The 13,321-nt window shown below is 40.0% G+C and overlaps 1 protein-coding gene across 2 annotated transcripts; it reads right to left on the bottom strand.

The window, feature by feature from the left end:
• Positions 1 to 2,137: 2,137 nt before the first annotated feature.
• Positions 2,138 to 9,944, bottom strand: LOC6603010 (protein boule). Of its 2 annotated transcripts, none has more exons than XM_026993649.1 (7): positions 9,488 to 9,944; positions 9,242 to 9,395; positions 4,086 to 4,145; positions 3,864 to 3,999; positions 3,408 to 3,499; positions 3,290 to 3,326; positions 2,138 to 2,262 (listed from the first exon to the last, which is right to left on the bottom strand). In XM_026993649.1, exons 1-7 carry the CDS (start codon positions 9,604 to 9,606, stop codon positions 2,246 to 2,248), a joined length of 615 nt encoding a protein of 204 aa, XP_026849450.1. In that variant the 5' UTR covers positions 9,607 to 9,944; the 3' UTR covers positions 2,138 to 2,245. The 2 variants fall into 2 exon arrangements, with proteins under 2 accessions (XP_026849450.1, XP_026849451.1); XM_026993650.1 differs by having other exon boundaries at positions 2,138 to 3,092; positions 9,488 to 9,943.
• Between the last annotated feature and the right edge of the window lie 3,377 nt (positions 9,945 to 13,321).

The raw sequence follows: 13,321 nt of genomic DNA on the forward strand, positions 1-13,321 counted from the left end.
TACAACATTACAGTCTGCCCCCGCAAATGTTGCCCATTCAGATTCGTATTTAAACAATTTTTTTTGGGTTAACAAACACTCAGATATTCCTGTTTTTGATTCATCATCATTATCATTATAACAATACAATATGTAGATACAACAGAATGTTTTACGTTTACTTCGGGGTATGTATTGTAAGTACGGTAGAAAAAACAGAGATGATACTCGTAAAACAACATTCTTGCAGATTTCGCATTTTTTCTTGACGTACATTAGATTTCATTCTTTTATTATAAATTGCTGTTCAATTATTATATATTCTTCGTTTTATATGTATATATATATACATATATGTATATATACATATATATATATATATTTAACTATATTCTTGTGTAACACACACCTATGAGTGTCAATGTATTGCTTGAGTTTGTTTTTGTTTTTTGTATTTATTCTTTAACTATTTACTTATCGCTTTTTGTTTTTGTTTTTCCATTTTGCTAGAGCTTTGAGTTTAGCTTTTGAATAGTCTCTCTATACGAGTATACATGTATATGTCTCGCATACATACATACATCCATACATATGTATATGGTATATGTGAGCGTTTTGTGTATGTTTTTCGCATCATATTTTTAATATCTTTATTGTATAGTGTATTTGTTTTTTTTTGTTTCTTTCTTCTTTTTCTTTCTTTTTTTCTTCTTTCTCTTCATCGCCGTTTTTTAGTTCACTTTTTGCTTGGCTTATGTAACTAGATCTAACATTTGCATCTCTCTTGCATTTTTATTAGTATATTTATATGTATATGTATATTTATATATATATTTATATTGTTTATTTTTTTTTCGTTTAGACTAAGGTTTGGGTTGTTTTTCGTTCAGTTTTTCCATTTTCGCAAGTAAGTGCTTAGATCAGAGAGAGGCGGCGCTCTCTCTCTCTCTCTCTTCTGTGTTTGTGGGTTGCGTGTGTGTATGTTTGTGTGTTCGTGTGTGTGTGTGTGTGCGTAGTTTTTGCTGTGACTTTGTCCGTCGTCTACTTTGCTAATTCATTTCCTTACGCCATTTTCCCATTCCTCTGTTTTTGCTTTGTATCGCTGTATGTGTATGTCTGTCTGTGTGTAACAGTATACCAGTTTACAGTTACAGTTATATATATGTATATATATTTTTTTTATATATTGTATGTATATATTTATATAAATTAATTTATGCATAATATTATGTCTTTAATCTTCGATCGCTGCCCTGCCATCTTATCTTCACTTCTCTTCTTTTCTCTTAGCTACCATATATTGTAGATACCCTATATATCATATATATGTATGCAATTTTGTTGTATTCCGTTATTCTCTATAATATATATTCTGTGTCTGTTTGGGTGTGTGTGTGTCTGTATGTTTGTTTCGGTGTTTCGGTGTATCTGTGTGCGTGTGCGTGCGTACTTTTCACATTTGCTGCCTCTGTATAATCCAGTTATGTATATATGTCTGTAGTAAGTATCATATCCATATATGTATATGTATTTATAGTATAGTTTTAAATATTGTTTCAGTGTTCTTCAACTGCTATTCCCTCTCTATTCCCATCAACATCCATCCATTCGCTATATGTATATACAGTTGAAACTCCCCCTTACAGACAACCAGACATACGTACATACATATTTCGTATAAGTCCTGTCCGTTTTGGGGAATTTCACTGCACAAAATCCCATGCCCATTTCTCATTTCTCTGCAACTGACTTTTCGGTAGTGCAGTTTGGTCAGTAAGCCACTGACCCGCCACTGCTCTCCGCTAATTGCACATCATAAATGTTTGCCCCAACACACATACACACACACACGCACAGGCCACACAGATACAGTAGTTGTACTTTTAATAAGATAAGCCGCTTACTTTACACAAATTTCCCCATCAGTTTTCCCTTCTGCACCTGCACCTGTATTTATGTGTATGTGTGTGTATGTGTGTGTGTGTGTTTGTGTGTGTATGTTTGGGGAGCTGCCTTTCCTTCACTTCCTTCCAAAATGATTTTCTTTGACTAAACATTTTGCGAAATTACAGCTGCTGTGTGTGTCTGTGTGTGTGTGCGTGTATGTGTGTGTTAAACTCTATTTGATGCTTTTGTTGTTGTTGTTGCTGTTGTAGTTTACTATTGTTGCTGTTGTTCTTGTTGATTTGTTGTTGTAGTTTTTAGTAGTAGTAGCATCACCTATTGTTGCTTTCTCTCTTTCTGGCTGTCTGCATCCTCTCAAAAGTTAACATGGATAAATTCCTACAAAATAATCAAGAAATTGGCTTCATAGTCGTTTCGTTTTCGGAAGATATATACGAGCATAGTTTACATATATCAGTTGTAAAAGATAGTATACTATATGTATGCATTTCTATTAGTGCGCGACTACAACTATTTACAGAGAACATTCTTCGCTATATATTTTATGGTATATATAGTACAGCGAGCAAAAACCGAAAAAAATTGATAGATGTATATGATAAAATTAAAAAAAAAAAACAACAAAAAAACAATTATGTATATGTTTTATAGGAAGTCTGTTGTAATACACCACACTCTGCACTTTTTTCTATTATTTTTTGTTTTTTTTTTTCATATACATATTGTGTGTGAGGGTTCGACATGGCATTCAACTAATTTACATTACACTGTACGGTAGAGTAATAGCCGAATAAACTAAAGAACCAAGAGCTTAAAACATAAGTTTACAAATAATATTAAATCATAAACTAAAAACTAAAAATTAGAAACTAGAAACTAGAAGTGCGGCTGCTGATGTTGCTGCTTAGGCTGCTGCTTAGACTACTGCTTAGGCTGCTGCAGTTCGATCAGAGTGGCAGAGGGGCAGGAGTTCTGTTGTAGAAATTGTTGTTCTTGTTGTTGTTGTTGTTGTTGTTGTTCTTGTTGTTCTTGTTATTGTTGAATCTTCAGAAGTCAGATTGTTGTTGGTTGTTGTAGTTGCAGTTTCACGTGCAGTTGTTGTTCGTATGGTTGTTTTTGTTGTTTTTTTTTTTTGCAGGGCAGCTCTCAACGAAAAATTGGCGACTACGAAAATTGCTTTACTTTTATGTTTCTTTTTAGGGTTTAACCTATTTATTTATTTTTTTTTTTTGTGGTGGTTGTTGTAGGAGTTTTGTAGGTTTGGTGGTTTGGTAGTGGTGCAGCCAAGAAATAATGAAAGAAAAGAAAGCATATATACCGAGATATTGGTGTAAAAACTACGATAAAACGACAGAACAATGCAAGAGATATATACGTATATGCTCTATGTAGGATCAACACTCACCTTGATAGTTCTGCGGCCAAATGGTGGGTACATTCTGCTGTAAAATGGTAATATTATAATCATTAGATACGAGTAGATACCCTGTAGGTTAGATCAGATCAGAGAGTATAACACTCACCATTGGCACACTGTAGTACTGATAGAATGGCTGATATTGCATGGCTGAAGGTGGGTAGATGGCTGGAACTCCAGCGGCTGTAAAGTCAGTAACTAAGTTTGGTTAAATTGTTCCCCACACATTGATGATGGTTTTGGTTGGTTGGATGTTGTACGATGTACGATGTACGATGTACGAGTAGTAGATTGTTGTTTGTTTGTTGATTAAATAGAAAGAGATTTATATGAAATATATAGAAAAAAGAACAAAAACGAAAAGAAAGGTATTGTTTTGTAATTGAGCAAAGAACTAAAGCGGCAAAATGATGAGTACTCAGATAGATCGTTAGAAAAATATAGTCAAAAAGGGAACAGTTCCATTGTGAGCAGATCCATTCGCTTATGGGAAATTGTACCGCGAATAGTAGAAGTACCGGTGTGTCGTACTAGTGGAACTAGTGGGGAGGTAAGCACTCACCTGGCGGATATACAGCGGCTGCAAACTGATCCATCGGTATATTGCTAATCGGTGCCGGCGGCGTGGTTGTGTAGTAAACAGCTCCATTTGCGGCCACAATCGACTGCAGAGGATTGGGCTGTTCGAAGAGGAATACCTTTAATAAGTTTTACAATTGTAAAACTATCTGTAAAATAGTGCATACGCCCTGTCTCCTTCTCGGAGAGCAGGGGGGGCACTTACCTGTTTCTTGATGGCCGGTGCAATGTTCAATTTGCGATCACGTAGAACCACGCACTCACCCTGTGATTTTGATTTTGATTCGAATTTGGATTTGAGGTGCCACAAAGTAAGATTCATAGCGACGACAGACAGATTTGGTTGTCAGTTGTCATAGCGATGTGGAAGAAAGAGAGAGAGAGATCATAAATGGGGAGTACATTAGAAATCGCTTTAGATTGCTTTTATCGAACACACAAGCCGAACGAAGAAATTCAAATTCAAATCGAACGCAGCAGCATCAAAAATATTCTCAACCAAAAAAATATATATGTATATATATATATATATTTAAAAATTAATGCTCAACGCTGTTTTTTTTTTGGTTTTATTGTTTCAAAAATTCATTTTTTCACTATTTTTTAAAGATCATATTTTTTTCTTGGCCATGGCTAAAGAGAGACAGACAGAGAGAGCGAGAGAGAGAGAAACACGTGCCAAGGCAAAAATACCATTACCAAATACATGTGTGTATTATTTAATATGTGTGTGTGTATGTGAGTATATAGTGTTTTTTAAGTAATGTTTTTTTACAACAAAGTGTCTTGTACTATTTATTTGCAGCAATTTTTTTGTGTGCTTTTTTCTGGCTTCAAAAAGCGAAAAAAAATTCATTTGCCAACAATTTTTTTGCAAGTTTATAATGTTCATCTTTTGTTTTTTCTATATTTATTTTATTTTCTTTGTTTTGCGGCACAACGAATATCAACAACAAGTCTCGTTTTGATGAAAAAATCAACTAAAAAAACAATAAAAATTAATTAACCAGAATAATAAACTCATTAAAACACACAAAAAAAAGGTAAGAAATCAAAGGAAAAATATATTTAAAATGTGGCACAGAAGCGTTTAAAGAACAATTAACATATTTCTGTTTTTTTTATTAATTTTTATTGTTTTTGTTTTGTTTTGTTTTGTTTTGTTCTGAAGCTGTGGCTTTTCTCTTCTCTCGTCCATGTGTTTGCGAATAGGAAAATCAATTGATTAATAAATGAGAAAACACATTGCAGAAGAGTTGTGTTAAATCTGTACGTGTGTAAATCTGTATGTAGCCGATAGCCCGTACCGAAATTTAAAAATAAATTAAATTAAATTGTAGGAATAATGGAAACCCCTCATCCCTCTCAGCACAATGAGATTTTCTTTTTGAAGTGAGCTTTTCTTGAATTCCCTTTTGAAAATTTGCCCCTCCTTCTTTCGGCTGCCTCTTCTTTTTCAGTGGAAAATGTGTTCTTGGTAATCCTTTTCGGTCGATGATCATCTACCGACCTTGTTTTGAGGCCCATTAAAAATGCATTTGGCCCCCGCACTTTGAGCTGATACTGTAATACTCTCCTGTAGCAGATACAACAGCCAATTTACATTTAATGCGAGTACCTCAAGAAAACTACCACTCGGAGCAAGATGACAGCTTTGAGAGCTGCTGAGCAGCAGAAGGAGTAGCAGGAACAGCCGGAGCAGGAACAGGACCGGAACGTTCGTCTTTAATTGGCAATTAGTCCTGCTTCCGATAGCCTTGTGATTTGCTGTTGCGGCTCCTCAAAGAGAGATAAGCACAGCGCAGCACAGCACTTTGAGGACGAAGACAGCGAATGACCTGTCCTGTCCCGTTCCGTTCCGTTCCGTTCTGGCCTGGCCTGGCCTGGCAGCATCGGTAATAACCATTAACCTAAGCAAATGTTTGCAGGCCAACGGAGATGCTCGGCTGCTGCTGTTGTCGTTAAAAAGAAGAAGGTGGAAAACGAAATGTAAGGAGAGGAGAGGCCTCCACTGCGTATCCTTTCTGACCGCCGACGGGCAAACATTCTTTTCATTTATGTTCGAGTCCTCAAGCCCTCGAGCCACGAGCGCCGACATAAGGATAAGGGCCCTAGCAAAAGGGCCAGGAGCAGCACACAGTCCACAGAGTAAACTAAAGATGAGACGTTTGTCAGAGAGCAGGGGGGAGCAGAGCAGGACCCACTTCTTCCTTGTCTTGACTGAATTTAATTAAGAATCCTTTTGGCTGGGCCTGGCTGGCTGGCTTTTACGGTCGGCCTTTTCCATTTCTTTTGTCTCACGGACACGGACACGCACACACATTCACATTCACACGCACACGCACACGCTCACAAACAGAAAAGGACAACAGAATAGAAGGCTTTACTGCTTCACAGTTTTAATGTTTGGTTTTTTTTTTTTTGGGTCCACTCTAAAAATAATGTAAAATTGAAGAGCAGAGCTGCTCTGCTGCTTCCGGGTAAATCTCATACATTCGAAATGCGTTTTGTGGTGTCCGTCCGGGCCATTCTCTCCCTGCCGTACACACACACAAATTTGTGCTAATCTATAGCTGCTTATGGGTGTGGGGGTGCTTTGGATTAGTTTTCCAACAGAAAATTAGAGTGGAAATTGAGGTAACAAACAGGCAGAGAGAGGGGGAGTGCGGTTCGGTTCGGTTCGGTCTGTGTGTGGTTTAGCCGAGCCATAGTTTTCCTCGTATTTATATCATTCTGTGGCTTTTGATGAGTGTCCCTACCTCCTAGTCCTCTCTCCCTCTCTCTACCTCTCTCCCTCTGTGAAACTTTCTCCAAATGAAATTTAATTAGTGTGTGTATCTCTCTATACATCTATCGTCTACATGTGTGTGTGTGTGTGCGCGTTTTGTGTAAATTAAAACTTTGTTAAACGTTGGTAAGCCCATTGTTTGCTTCTGGTAGGGCCCTAACCCTAGCCCTAGCCCTAGCCCTAGGTCCGTGCCCGTTTTCATCCTTTTTTGCATAGAAGTGTTGTCCTGCTGTTGTGTTGTTGCTGTTGTTGTTGTTGTTGTTGTTGTTCCGCCGTAGGGCACATTACTCGGGTACTAGCGTTGCATTGTTTCTCTCTGTTGTTGCTCTCTGTTGCTCTGTTTGTTGTTGGTTCGCTCTTTTAGCTTTTCCCCTTTTGGCTTTTGCCAAGGACACTTGTATGTCCCAGAGAGGGAGTGGAGTGGGCAAAAAACCCAGAAGAGGAGCCCAACAAAGAGGAGACCAACAAACAATGCATATTAATGACGAGGCAGCAAAAGTTTTTCACTTAATATGCCACAGAGAGCACTGAGCGCACCGAGCGCACCGAGCGCACGGCGGAAGCTGCATAGATAGAGAGATAGAGATATAGAGAGAGAGAGAGGGAGAGAGGAAAGAGGAAAGAGGGCAGAGGGCAGAGGAAGAGAAAGAGAGTGAAATGTGGGAAGAGAGCCACAACCCAGAAATGGTTAAAAGTTGCATCAGCCACAGGGAGGAAGGGGACAGGGGACCCGGGGACCCTGGGGCAGGGCAGTCGTTATGCAATAATTATAATCAATTAGTATGCACCTGAACAACGGCGGCGGAGTGGAGTGGCAGATCATGAGACCATATTAGGGATGCCACAAGCCGTGTCTGGGGCACATAGAGAGCGTGGGCTGGCTTGCCGACTTGGAATCGAACTGCGAACGGGGGCAGAAACAGAAACAGATGCTCGTATTCGTACATTTCCCTACAGCTCAATGAACTTTTTTATGGCGCTCTTATGAACTTGTGGAATAAATCTTATTGTAAGTTCTTTAATTTGTTTGTTTTGTGTTTTTATTTTTTTTTTTTGTAATTCAGAAAGAGGCAGAAACGTAAGAGATGTGCAGCAACATTTACAGAGAAATCAATCAAAAATCAGAAAACAATAGTCAATAATCAGAATATGCAACGAATGGAACGGAACTAACGGCACTAAGAGGTACGCAATATCTTGGCTAATACGTTCTATATATAGTCTATTCTCTTGGCCAAAAAAACAAAACACAACAAAGGAGCAAATGGCCAACAAAGGTTTTCTTGCTAATTGTTTTATTTAGTGTTTTCTTTTTTCTCTTTTGTTTTGCAATTAAATTATGAGCGGGTTAAAACGGTGCAACGGAACTCAACTCAAATTGGATTTTTGGCAAAAATTGCATTTACGCTCAAAAACGGTCTTAAATCGATCTATAAAGTGGTCTATATCTATTGGGTGTGTATCGGGTGGGTGTGTGTGTGTGTGTGTGTGTGTGTGTGTGTGTGTTTAAGGGGTTAAAAGAGTGTGTGCGTGTGTGTATGTGGGTTTGTGTTTTTTTCTGTGGCAATATATGAAAACGATAGTAACGTAAACGCAACGGTAATTGAAATATGGTAACGTAACGGTAACGTAATGTGTTAACGCAACGTATAATGGATAAACGGATAACGTAACGTAACGTAACGCTTGAAACGTAAAACTCAAACGCAAAAAACGCAATAAGAAGGAAAAAACAATTTTTTTTATAAAAAACAGGAACAAAGAGAGTGCCGTCCGTACCTAAAAGGCGGTACGTACATCATCATCATCATCATCATCATCAATATCTTTGTGATTTCATCAATAAATCATTTATCATATATGTATATCATAGGCGATATATCAGATATATATCCTATATGTGATATAGTATGCCCCTACCCCTCCCACTGGAGTGGTGGTCGTGGTTCTGGTAGTTCTCGATTTTCGACGGCGTCTCACAGTAGTGATACATAGTAGTAGTACATAAGTACATAGGTACATAGGTACATAGTAGTAGTAGTAGTAGCAGTGGTAGTAGTAGTAGCAGTAGTAGTAGTAGTAGTAGTAGTAGTACGTAGTACATAGTAGTAGTATCTTTTGTGGTAGTGTTGTTGTTGTTGTTGTTGTTGTTTTTGGGGGGTCAAGAGAGGTGTTGTTGTTGTTGGTGGAAGTAGTGCCCTAAAAGATCGAATGGGGATCACAATTTATAAGATTTTCGTGTATACTATCGTATATACATATACTCCCGATATATATCGCACGATGATTCTAGAGTATAGGATAATGATTATTGGTATGGAATTGTATGAGTATTCAGTATGGTATGACATACATATGTACATACATATGTATCTACGAGTATAAACAGTGTTTTTATTTTTTTGTTGTTTGTCGGTTCCTTTCTATCGTTGGTTCGGTGTTTGAAATCATAATTGAATTTTTGTTTTTTTGTTTTTTTGTTCTTTGTTTTTGTTTGTGTTTTGCAACAGGCGACGCATTAGCATTAGGATAAGAAAGGATTTTGGTCTCCCAAAAAATGGAGCCATACTCACATCCGATTGCAGTCTTTGCGCTTCCTGCTCCGTCTCGAATGTGACAAAGCCATATCCCTTGCTCACACCAGCACGATCCACAATGATTTTGGTGCTCTTCACCGTACCGTAGGCGCTGAAGACGCGCGTCAAATCTGCTTCGGTGGTATCGCCACTGCAACAACAAGACAAAAAGAGATACAGATTCATGGGTAGATTTACGGACAGATTCAGGGACCGTTTATCGGTTTGAGAATATGTTCTTACCTTATTCCTCCCACAAATATACGATTTGGTATCAATGTGCCATATTTGGGCGCCGCCAGTGGGGCATCCAGTCCGCCGGCTGGCGCTGAGGTTGGCGGCTGTGCCGCTATTTTGTGCATCTCAGCGGGTGTCGTCTCCAGACGGAAGTTGGCCCCAAATGGAAGAATCTTGAGGCTGTTGTTTGTCGTTGGGGGTGCGCGCTGGCCAAATCGGTGTCTTCTCTGTGGCAAAACCGTTCCTTCTTCAAAAGGATACGAATGTGGGGTAGCACTGACTGACTGACTCTATTAGACGACGACTGCTGCTGCTACTGTTGATAACGTGTTTTTTACAACTGTTGTTATATGTACAGTGAATGGATGTGGAGCAGGATGCAGATATAACTGTATCTGTATCTGTCACTGCCCTCTGTTCCTCCGTTTGTGATATATATTTATTCTATATATTACAACTATATTGCTCGTCGAAAGAATATATATATCTGCTGGCTATATATATATATATATCTATATATATATATATATATATATATACATATATATCTGTAGTTGACGCTTCCCACACAGATTCCTTTGTTGTTGTTGTTTTTTTTGTTGGTGTTGGTGTTACTGTTACTTTTGTTGCTGTTGTTGTTGTGGTTGATAGTTCTCGAAATCTAGGAACGATATAGAAACGATACAGAAAAGTGAGAAAAGAGAATTAGTTGTTGGGTGCACTCATTAATAAACCATTAAAATAATCAGCCACATGGCAGGGCACTACAAAAAAAAAATCACAAAAAAGACAGAGAGAGAGAAACACTCACAAAGAATTGCCCCCTACATTTCGAAATGAATCTATTTTTGGCCATACAGCAGCAGCGCACACAGCGACATATGTCACACGAGGAAAACTGCTCAATGCACAGATACAAAGATACACACGGCTACAGCACAGCTACAGAAACAGGGAGAGAGAGGTAAACTGCCTGCTGCCTGGCTGCCTGGCTGCCTGCCTGCCAGCCTGGTGGCAGGGCCACATACATACATGTGTGCACCATAAATTCACCTTCAGAGGCAACGAGGAGACGAAAGACAACTAAATAGCACAGAGAGTTTAATTTTAACAGAAGCAGCAGCAGCAGCAGCAGCCGACGCAAACGTATGTATCTCGAAGATACATAGATACCGAAATGCAGGCAGAGAACGGTTTTCAGACTCTACTCTCGTATCCATGGGATATCTATCAACCAATTCGAATGCATGATAGGACAGCCTTCATCAAACATCATTTTATGTTGCATGTTCCCCAAAAAACGAGGGACATTGCATGCCACAAACACTGTACAGATGCAGATATAGATACCCCCACCCCCACCCCTCACTCCCCAAGCACAGCTCCACTTAACGATCTATTTATTTGTATGTATCCCTGCTTATCATTCCACATTTATCAGAGGGAGGAGTAGCAAGGGCTGCCACAACACACAAAAAAAAAAACAAAAACAACATCCACAACAACTATCTGTCCGCTGTCCGTTGTCCGCTGTCCGCTGTCCGCTGTCCGATGGTGGATTGGCACATAGCAATGAAAACATAATTAAATTTTCATTAACAATGAAAACGTCAAAAAAAAAATGTCAACAAAAACTGCTTGGCGTTCCGTTCAGGCATTTCCAATTGTATTTGATCGATTCAACAGATACACGGAATGTCCCCAACAAATACATACGCCTGTATGTATCTGTGTGCATCTGTTCATGTGGGTGGTATCTATCTAATGAACGGTGTCTGCTGACTCTACTTTTGACCACACGAACAATATCTCTATCTCCAAAACTAATAAATTGAATGTTAAATTATGTTCAGCTACAATATAAATGTATCCGCATAACAATGGCCAGATGAATATCTCTATATCTATATCTATCTTTTCCATATGCTTTTTCTATCTCTTTTTCTCTTTCTCTCTCTCTAATTAAGAAAAGTACGACCGACCGACCGAAAAATCGTCTGCTTCTATTGGCGGATTATGGCTATATCTGTATGTTGTATCTTGTATCTATACATATGCATATCCTATAAATACTCGTCGCAATCCGTTCATATTTTCCTCTAAAAGCTTTTCGGGCCGCCAAAGATTTTCTCGGCTCTCGTCGAACGGAAGCAACGGAAAAGTGGGCGGAGCAGATCGGAGCCGGAGGCGAAGGCGAAGGCGACCGATGGCTAAGTGCCCCTGACATGATTCATGGATGGGATTCATGAGTGCCGCCTGGCCCTCATTCACAAGACAGAGATGGAGATAGAGACAGATCTAAATTATTAAAATTTTGTGATATTATTGCAGACTTTTTGAGCAACTTTAAGGCGTAGGCATTAGGAAAATTGATGAGATGAGAGGCGGAGCAGCGAGAGAAGGGAAAAACTGTGACAACAGAGAGCACAGGGGGAGAGAGTGAAACCAGAGCATAAATGATTAAAATATTCATTACGAACGGGAGGCCCCAGCAGAGAAGAGAAGCCCCTGACATCGACTTCGACATCGGCCATGGAAACACCAACAGCCACCGCTGGAGGCCAGAGGTCAGGCCGGGAAAAATCACAGAGTCAGCATCGGCCCGTAGAGGCAGAGGCATGACAACGGATGGTGGGGGCAGTGAGGCGGTGGGCCAGTGGCAGTGGCAGTGGCAGTGGCAGTGGCAGTGGCAGTGGCAGTGGCAGTAGCTCTATCAATGGAATTTAATCAACAGCAGCCAGCAGAAGCTTAAAAATTCTACCTTACCCACCAGCACCAGCACCAGCACCACTCCGCACCCGGACCCACATCGGCCACCCCTCCAGCTGTCAGTCATTCCGTCAGTCAGTCTCTGCCACATGGTGGACGGTAGGTGGTGGGTGGTGGGTGGTGGGATTTGGCTGTTGCCGCTGGCTACTGCACAATATTGCAAAATTCCACGTGCGAAAATTGCGCGAGTAATGGCAGACGATGCGGGGGGGGAAGCGCCAAAGAATTTAATACCCCATGAGAGGGGGGAAGCTAGACACAGATACGAATGCGACACGACAACGGGAGTGTGTGTGTGTGTGTGTGTGTGTGTGTGGCAGAAACAAACACAGATAAGGATACATGATCTCATGCAAAAGAATTTAATAATTTCCCTCAATGGAATGTACGCTGATTGGATCATTCCTCATCCACTCACTCACTCGCTCTCTCTCTCTCTCGCTCTGTCGCTCCGGCGCTCTCTGTTGGGAAATGGGAAATGCGGGAAATGCAATCCGGAAAAACACGTAAACAATTTTGCAACTCAATATTCGATTGAATCCCCACAAAACATTCAATGCAGAGACGAGTTTTTTTCTCATTTTTGTTGTTTTTTTCTTAAGCTTTTTATTTATTCTTTTTTTTTTGTGGCACATTTCAAGCGTAACTTTTGGGCCAATTAGGGAAATGCAATAAGCCAAAAAAAAGAAAAGAGAGAAGCTAGAAGCTAGAAGCTAGAGGCTAGAAGGAAAAGAAGCAGAAGCGGGAGGAACTGTAGCTAGAGAGAAGGAGAGGAGTGGCTAGAGAGGAGTGTGGCTTTTGTAGTTCTGTAGAGAGAGAGCGAGAGAGAGCGAGAAGTAGAACGGCCACAGGTGTTGGCCAGACGTGGGGTGGGGGAGTGCAAGCCATAGTTCTAGGGGAAGCTGTGGCACAGCCACAGTAACCAAAGAGAGAGCAAGCGAGAGAGTGTGTAAGGCTGACCTATAAAACTGGCAGAAGTGCGGCAGAGTGTGGCACAGATACTACAAGGCGTATTGAAAAGGAAATTAAGTAAAAACACACAGCTGTTTGGCCAAGAACAAGGCCAAAACG

The sequence above is a fragment of the Drosophila persimilis genome, unplaced genomic scaffold (assembly GCF_003286085.1).
Source record: "Drosophila persimilis strain 14011-0111.01,24,50 unplaced genomic scaffold, DperRS2 tig00000868-arrow-arrow-pilon, whole genome shotgun sequence".
Lineage (NCBI taxonomy): Eukaryota > Metazoa > Arthropoda > Insecta > Diptera > Drosophilidae > Drosophila > Drosophila persimilis.

What these genes read in the sequence shown, in the direction of transcription:
- LOC6603010 (XM_026993649.1), bottom strand. Translation starts at nt 9,606, where the DNA reads ATGCACAAAATAGCGGCACAGCCGCCAACCTCAGCGCCAGCCGGCGGA. An exon ending in CGCAAAGACTGCAATCGGAT is followed by an intron (nt 4,146 to 9,241) that starts GTGAGTATGGCT and finishes TCAAAATCACAG; the next exon opens with GGTGAGTGCGTGGTTCTACG. An exon ending in AGCCGCTGTATATCCGCCAG is followed by an intron (nt 3,500 to 3,863) that starts GTGAGTGCTTAC and finishes AACCAAACTTAG; the next exon opens with TTACTGACTTTACAGCCGCT.